General features: G+C 62.3%; 1 protein-coding gene across 2 annotated transcripts; it reads right to left on the bottom strand.

The window, feature by feature from the left end:
* Window positions 1–408: 408 nt before the first annotated feature.
* LOC136284649 (josephin-2-like) lies at window positions 409–6,794 on the bottom strand. 2 transcript variants are annotated; one of them, XM_066175007.1, is made up of 5 exons: window positions 6,720–6,794; window positions 5,657–5,807; window positions 3,939–4,064; window positions 2,920–3,114; window positions 409–604 (listed from the first exon to the last, which is right to left on the bottom strand). In XM_066175007.1, exons 1-5 carry the CDS (start codon window positions 6,739–6,741, stop codon window positions 505–507), a joined length of 594 nt encoding a protein of 197 aa, XP_066031104.1. In that variant the 5' UTR covers window positions 6,742–6,794; the 3' UTR covers window positions 409–504. The 2 variants fall into 2 exon arrangements, with proteins under 2 accessions (XP_066031104.1, XP_066031106.1); XM_066175009.1 differs by lacking the exon at window positions 3,939–4,064.
* Window positions 6,795–8,241: the final 1,447 nt, after the last annotated feature.

Below are 8,241 nucleotides of genomic sequence, written 5' to 3'. Positions count from 1 at the left end.
GAAATCCGGGGATTTTGGGGTGAAATTGGGGATTTTGGGGTGAAATTTGGGGATTTTGAGGTGAAATCCGGGGATTTTGGGGTGAAATCCGGGGATTTCGGGGTGAAATTTGGGAATTTGGGGTGAAATCCGGGGATTTTGGGGTGAAATTGGGGATTTTGGGGTGAAATCCGGGGATTTTGGGGTGAAATTGGGGATTTTGGGGTGAAATTTGGGAATTTTGGGGTGAAATCCGGGGATTTTGGGGTGAAATCCGGGGATTTTGCTACAACCGCAAGGACACAAAGCTGCAAAGTCACTTTTAATCCTTCTCGGGGAGGGATTGAAGGGCCTGGAGGTGCCCCCAGGTGACACCCAGGTGACACCCAGGTGACGCCCAGGTGACGCCGACACCACCCGGGCACCCCAGGGGGCTCCTTAACTTCGGGAAAACCCAACCCCCCCCAAATTGGGTCGTTCCCGGGCCAAAGCCATCGGTGCCAGCCTCGGGTGTCCCCTGGGGTGTCACTCGGGGCTCAGCCACGTCCCCGCCTCCTCCACCTCCCGCGGCACCACCACGAACAGCTCCGAGGGTCCCTTGGCCAGCGCCGCCCGCAGGAACTCCCTGCGGGGACAAACGGGACGAACGGGGACGAACGGGGACAAACGGGGACGAATGGGGACAAATGGGGACAAATGGGGAGAAACGGGGACAAATGGGGACAAATGGGGACAAATGGGGACAAACGGGGACAAATGGGTGACAAATGGGGACAAACGGGGGAGAAACGGGGACAAATGGGGGACAAACGGGGACAAATGGTGACAAATGGGGACAAACGGGGACAAACGGGGACAAATGGGGGACAAATGGGGACAAATGGGGACAAAGGGGTGACAAACGGGGGACAAATGGGGGACAAATGGTGACAAACGGGGACAAACGGGGGAGAAATGGGTGACAAACGGGGACAAACGGGGACAAACGGGGAAAAACGGGGACAAATGGGGACAAATGGGGACAAATGGGGACAAACGGGGACAAACGGGGACGAACGGGGACAAACGGGGACCAACGGGGACAAACGGGGACAAATGGGGACAAACGGGTGACAAATGGGGGACAAACGGGGGAGAAACGGGGACAAATGGGGACAAATGGGGAGAAACGGGGACAAACGGGGACAAACGGGGGACAAATGGGGACAAACGGGGACAAACGGGGACAAATGGGGACGAACGGGGACGAACGGGGACAAACGGGGACAAACGGGGACAAACGGGGGACAAACGGGGACAAATGGGGACAAATGGGGACAAACGGGGACAAATGGGGACAAACGGGGACAAACGGGGACAAATGGGGACAAACGGGGACGAACGGGGACGAACGGGGACAAACGGGGACAAACGGGGACGAACGGGGACAAATGGGGACAAACGGGTGACAAATGGGGGACAAACGGGGGAGAAACGGGGACAAATGGGGACAAACGGGGGAGAAACAGGGACAATTGGGGACAAATGGGGACAAACGGGGAGAAACGGGGACAAACGGGGACAAATGGGGACAAACGGGGATAAACGGGGACGAACGGGGACAAATGGGGACGAACGGGGACAAACGGGGACAAACGGGGACAAACGGGGACAAACGGGGACGAACGGGGACGAACGGGTGACAAATGGGGGACAAACGGGGGAGAAAACAGGGACAATTGGGGACAAATGGGGACAAACGGGGAGAAACGGGGACAAACGGGGACAAACGGGGACAAACGGGGACAAATGGGGACAAATGGGGACAAACGGGGACAAACGGGGACAAATGGGGACAAATGGGGAGAAACGGGGACAAATGGGGACAAATGGGGAGAAACGGGGACAAACGGGGACAAATGGGGACAAATGGGGAGAAACGGGGACAAATGGGGACAAATGGGGACAAACGGGGACAAACGGGGACAAACGGGGACAAATGGGGAGAAACGGGGAGAAACGGGGACAAATGGGGACAAACGGGGACAAATGGGGAGAAACGGGGACAAAGGGGTGACAAACGGGGGACAAATGGTGACAAATGGGGGACAAAGGGGTGACAAACGGGGGACAAATGGGGGACAAATGGTGACAAACGGGGGGGAGAAACGGGGGACAAATGGGTGACAAATGGGGGACAAACGGGGGACAAATCGGGACAAACGGGGGAGAAACGGGGACAAATGGGGACAAATGGGGACAAATGGGGGACAAACGGGGGACAAATTGGGACAAACGGGGGAGAAACGGGGACAAATGGGGAACAAATGGGGGACAAACGAGGGACGAACGGGGACAAAAGGGGGGACAAAGGGGTGACAAAGGGGGGACGAACGGGACAAACGGGGGACAAAGGGGTGACAAACGGGGGACAAACGAGGGACAAACAGGTGACAAACAGGCGACAATGCCACGCCCCAGGTGACAAGAGGGATTCCCAATAGCGGTTAGGGGTCACAGAGGGGTCCGGAATTTGGGTCGGGGGTCTCAGAGAGTTCCCGAATTTGGGTCTGGGGTCTCGGGGTTCCATGCCTAATTTGAGGAGGGGTCCCACCACCTTTTATTCCAACACACCCACGGAGAAAGGCGAGATTCGAGAGATCCCCAATTGGCTTGGGGAGGGGGAGCGTCCCCAGTTCGGGTCGGGGGTCTCAGAGAGTTCCCAAATTTGGGTCGGGGGGGTCCCAGTGGGACTCCCCAATTTGGGTCTGGGGTCTCGGGGTTCTAGCCCAAATTCAGGGCGGGGGGATCCCACCACCTTTCATCCCAAATCACCCCAGGTGAGAACGGCGACATTCCAGAGATCCCCAATCGGGCTGGGGGGGGGGCGCTCACAGAGGAGTCCCCGATTTGGGTCGGGGGTCTCGCAGACCTCCCCAGCTGGGGGTCGGGGGTCCCAACCTGAGCTGCGGCTCGGCGCCGATGGCGGCGGGCGCGGCCAGTTTGGAGTCCAGGTTGTAGAAGGTGTCGCCGAGCCGTCGCACGCCCAGCCAGTGCGGGCGCGCCAGCGGCAGCGCCAGCGCGCCCAGGGTCACCCGCGAGGGCACGTTGAGCAGGAAGCCCAGGATGTGCGGCAGCGACAGCCGCTCCAGGGGGCTGCGGGGACGCCCCAAATTAGGGGAGGGGGCGCGGGTTAATTAGGGGAGGGGGCGCGGGTTAATTTACAGGGAGGAGCGTCGCCGCTTCGCGTCGGCCGGCGGGACAAGGAGAGGTTTGTGAGGTCCCCCGAATTTGGGTCGGGGGTCTCGGAGAGGTCTCAAATTGGGGTGGGGAGGTCCTGGAATTTGGGGAGGGGGCGTCTGGAATTTGGGGGAGGGGTCCCGCGGTCGCTTGTGCCGACCCCAAGGCCAGCAAGGGGCAAGGAGAGATTGGAGAGGTGCCCAATTGGGGCAGGGGTCTCGGAGAGGTCCCAAATTTGATTTGGGGGTCCCGGGAGGGGTCCGAAATTTGGGTCTGGGGTCCCGGAGAAGGCCCAAATTTGAGTCAGGGGTCCCAGAGGGAGTCCCGAATTTGGGTCTGGGGTCTCGGGGTTCTGTCCCCAATTTGGGGAGGGGTCCCGCCACCTTTTGTCCCAATACACCCACGGAGAGATTCCAGAGGTTCCCATTTGGTTTTGGGGTCCCAAATTTGGGGAGGGGTCTCGGAGATGTCCCGAATTTGGGTCGGGGGTCCCATGGGTGGTCCGGAATTTGGGTCTGGGGTCTCGGGGTTCTGTCCCCAATTTGGGGAGGGGTCTCACCGCCGTTTGTCCCAATACACCCACAGAGAGAAATTGCAGAGGTTCCCATTTGGTTTTGGGGTCCCAAATTTGGGGAGGGGTCTCGGAGATGTCCCAAATTTGGGTCGGGGGTCCCATGGGTGGTCCGGAATTTGGGTCGGGGGTCTCGGGGTTCTGTCCCCAATTTGGGGAGGGGTCTCACCGCCGTTTGTCCCACCAGACGGCCGCCAGCCCGCGCGTGCCCAGCGCCGCCATCACCACGTTGACGTCATAGTTCCCCGTGCCCAGGGGGCTGCGGTGGGGGTTGGGCCGCGAGTTGGGGGCCAACCTGGGGAGACCCCTCCCCAAATTAACACCGGGAGACCCCGACCCTAATTAACCCCGGGGGGACCCCAACCCAAATTAACATCGGGAGACCCCGACCCAAATTAACCCCGGGAGACCCCGACCCAAATTAACATCGGGAGACCCCGACCCAAATTAACACCGGGGGGACCCCAACCCAAATTAACACCGGGAGACCCCGACCCAAATTAACCCCGGGAGACCCCGACCCAAATTAACATCAGGGGAGACCCCGACCCAAATTAACATCAGGGGAGACCCCGACCCAAATTAACCTCGGGGAGACCCCGACCCAAATTAACCCCGGGAGACCCCGACCCAAATTAACATCGGGAGACCCCGACCCAAATTAACACCGGGAGACCCCGACCCAAATTAACATCAGGGGAGACCCCGACCCAAATTAACACCGGGAGACCCCGACCCAAATTAACATCGGAGAGACCCCGACCCAAATTAACCCCGGGAGACCCCGACCCAAATTAACCCCGGGAGACCCCGACCCAAATTAACACCGGGGAGACCCCGACCCAAATTAACACCGGGAGACCCCGACCCAAATTAACCCCGGGGAGACCCCGACCCAAATTAACACCGGGGAGACCCCGACCCAAATTAACATCGGGAGATCCCGACCCAAATTAACCCCGGGAGACCCCGACCCAAATTAACACCGGGAGACCCCGACCCAAATTAACCCCCGGGAGACCCCGACCCAAATTAACATCGGAGAGACCCCGACCCAAATTAACCCCGGGAGACCCCGACCCAAATTAACCCCGGGGAGACCCCGACCCAAATTAAAGAAACCTTCTCCACCACCTTAACTCCCCCACCCAAAGTGCTCTGGGACCCCTCCCCAAATTCAGAACCACCCCCCAACCTCCCCCAAACCCCCCTGGGACCCCTCCCCAAATCCAGGAAACCCATTAACCTCCCCCAAACCCACTAGGGACCCCTCCCAGCCCCCTTGGGACCCCTCCCCAAATTCAGGAAACCTTGTCCCTCCCCCCAAATCCCCCTGGGACCCCTCCCCAGATTCAGAACCACCCCCCAACCTCCCCCAACCCCCCCTGGGACCCCTCCCCAAATTCAGGAGACCCCTTTAACCTCCCCCAAAGCCCCCCGGGACCCCTCCCCAAATTCAGAACCATCCCCCAACCTCCCGAGGACCCGTCCCCAGCCCCCTGGGACCCCTCCCCAAATTCAGGAAACCTTGTCCCTCCCCACAAATCCCCCTGGGACCCCTCCCCAGATTCAGAACCACTCCTCAACCTCCCCCAAAGCCCGCCGGGACCCCTCCCCAGCCCCCTGGGACCCCTCCCCAAATTCAGGAAACCTTCCCCCCCTTGCTCCAAATCCCCCTGGGACCCCTCCCCAAATTCAGAACCACCCTCCAACCTCCCCCAACCCCCCCTGGGACCCCTCCCCAAATTCAGGAAACCCCTTTAACCTCCCCCAAAGCCCCCCGGGACCCCTCCCCAAATCCAGGAGACCCCTTTAACCTCCCCCAAAGCCCCCCGGGACCCCTCCCCAGCCCCCCGGGCGCCCCTGGAATTGGGTCTGGGGTCTCACTGGCGGCAGATGCCGTCGGCCTGGGCCTTGCTGAGCCAGGGCCGCTGCAGGAGGTTGTTGAGGGCGTGCAGGGCGCAGAGCTCCAGGCGCTGCCGCTCGTGGTACAGCCCCGCCGGGACCCCCCCCAAATCCCGCCGGGGGCAGGGGGAGCCTGGGCGAGGGGGGCGCAGCCTGAGCCACGGGTCTGCTCAAGTTCCTCCCAAAGCCCCCCCCCCCCAAAAAAAAACTTCCCCGGGACCCCCAAATTCCTCCCCAAAATTCCCTCCAACCCTCCCAAAGTTACCCCAGACCACAGGAAATCCCCCCCCCCCCCCAAAGCTCAGAGACCCCTAAAATCCCTCCTAGAGACCCCCGGGACCCCCAAATCCCCCCCGGGACCCCCAAATCTCCCCCAGGGCCCCCAAATCCCCCCAGGACTCCCCAAATCCCCCCCGGGACCCCCAAATCCCCCTCGGGGCCCCCAAATCCCCCCCAGGGCCCCCAAATCCCCCCCGGGACCCCCAAATCCCCCCCAGGAACCCCAAATCCTCCTCAGGACCCCCCAAATCCCCCTCAGGAACCCCAAATCCCCCCCAGAACTCCCCCAATCCCACTCAGGACTCCACAAATCTCCCCAGGGATTCCCCCAAATCCCCCCCAGGACCCCCAAATCCCCCCCAGGACCCCCAAATCCCCCCCAGGACTCCCCAAATCCCCCTCAGGACCCCCAAATCCCCCCCAGGACCCCCAAATCCCCCCCAGAACTCCCCCAATCCCACTCAGGACTCCACAAATCTCTCCAGGGATTCCCCCAAATCCCCCTCGGGACCCCCCAATCCCCCTGAGGACCCCCCAATCCCCCTCAGGAACCCCAAATCCCCCCCAGGACCCCCAAACCCCTTCAGGAACCCCAAATCCCCCCCAGATCACCCCAAATCCCCCTCCCGGGCCCTCGGCGCGGCCTCCCCCTCCCTCCCCCCCCCCAATCCCCTCGTGCCCCCCCAAAACCCCCCCGAGCCCTCCCTGCCCCCCCCAAAACCCCCCGGGACCCCCCAAAATGCGGCCCCGCCCTCCCCCTCCTCACCCCGCGCCTCCTCCGGGGCCATGGCGGCCGCTGCCCCCTCAGGCCGCGACTACAACTCCCGTCGTGCCCCGCGCTACGCTGGCCAATGGGAGCGCGCCGACTTTCTTCCCGCCCTGCCTCGCTAGCCAATCAGCGCTTTGACCTTCCTCCCACAGCGTTTTGCGCCGCGGTCACCAACCGGCGGCGGAGCGCCCTTCCTCCCGTCGTGCCCCGCGCGGCGTTTCCGCCAATCAAAGCGCGTCTCCTTCCCCGCCGCCATGACAAGAAGGGCGCCACCACCGCGGGGTCCGGGCAGGGTTTTATTGTCCCCAAAGTGTCCCCAAAGTGTCCCCAAGATGTCCCCTCAGTGTCCCCGGCTGCGGTGTTTCCTCCGGCGTTCCGGCTCAGCAGAGCTTGACGCAGCCGCCGTGTCCTGTGCAGGCTGCGGGGAGGGGACAGAGTGAGGGTGGGGACACTGAGGGGACACTGAGGGGACACAGGTGACACCGGGGACAGGGACGGTGACGCACCCAGGACGCTGCTCCAGAAGCTGTGGCGGGTGGCGCTGCCGGTGACGTCGCCGGCGCCCGCGGGGTTGCGGCGGGTGCTGGTGACGGTCAGAGCGCGGCCGCCCTCGGCCACGGCGGTCACCTCCACGGCGATGACGTGCCAGTCGGGGACACTGCGGGGACAGTGAGGGGACATCACTGGGGACACTGAGAGTGACACCGAGGGGACACCGCGGTCACCTCCACGGCGATGACGTGCCAGTCGGGGACACTGCGGGGACAGTGAGGGGACACTGAGAGTGACACCGAGGGGACACTGAGAGTGACACCGAGGGGACACCGCGGTCACCTCCACGGCGATGACGTGCCAGTCGGGGACACTGCGGGGACAGTGAGGGGACATCATTGGGGACACTGAGAGTGACACCGAGGGGACACCGCGGTCACCTCCACGGCGATGACGTGCCAGTCGGGGACACTGCGGGGACAGTGGGGACATCACTGGGGACACCGAGGGGACAGTGGGGACATCATTGGGGACACCGAGGGGACAGTGAGGGGACAGTGAGAGTGACACCGAGGGGACAGTGGAAACATCATTGGGGACACTGAGAGTGACACTGAGGGGACAGGGAGGGGACAATGGGGTGGCCCTGAGGGGACGCAGAGGTGACAGTGACAGGACAGTGGGGGGACATGAGCGGGGACACGGGGGTGACACGGGGGGAAGTGACGCTGATGGTGCCACCAGGAGGGGACACAGGGGAGGTGGCATGGGGAGGTGACACAGGAGGTGACACAGGTGACACACAGGTGACACACACAGGTGACACAGGTGACAGGTGACACAGGTGACAGGTGACACACAGGTGACACACCTGGGGTCGGCCACCAGGCAGGCGGTGACGCCGTCGAAGCCCAGGTGACACAGGTGACACAGGAGGTGACACACACAGGTGACACACACAGGTGACACACACACAGGTGACACACACAGGTGACACACAGGTGACACAGGTGACAGGTGACACACA

Source organism: Chamaea fasciata, unplaced genomic scaffold (assembly GCF_029207755.1).
Source record: "Chamaea fasciata isolate MVZ Bird 193981 ecotype frontalis unplaced genomic scaffold, bChaFas1.0.hap1 SCAF_1223, whole genome shotgun sequence".
NCBI classification, from domain to species: domain Eukaryota; kingdom Metazoa; phylum Chordata; class Aves; order Passeriformes; family Sylviidae; genus Chamaea; species Chamaea fasciata.
Note: the sequence above shows the minus strand (reverse complement) of the source record. Positions and strands in the feature narration are given on the sequence as shown.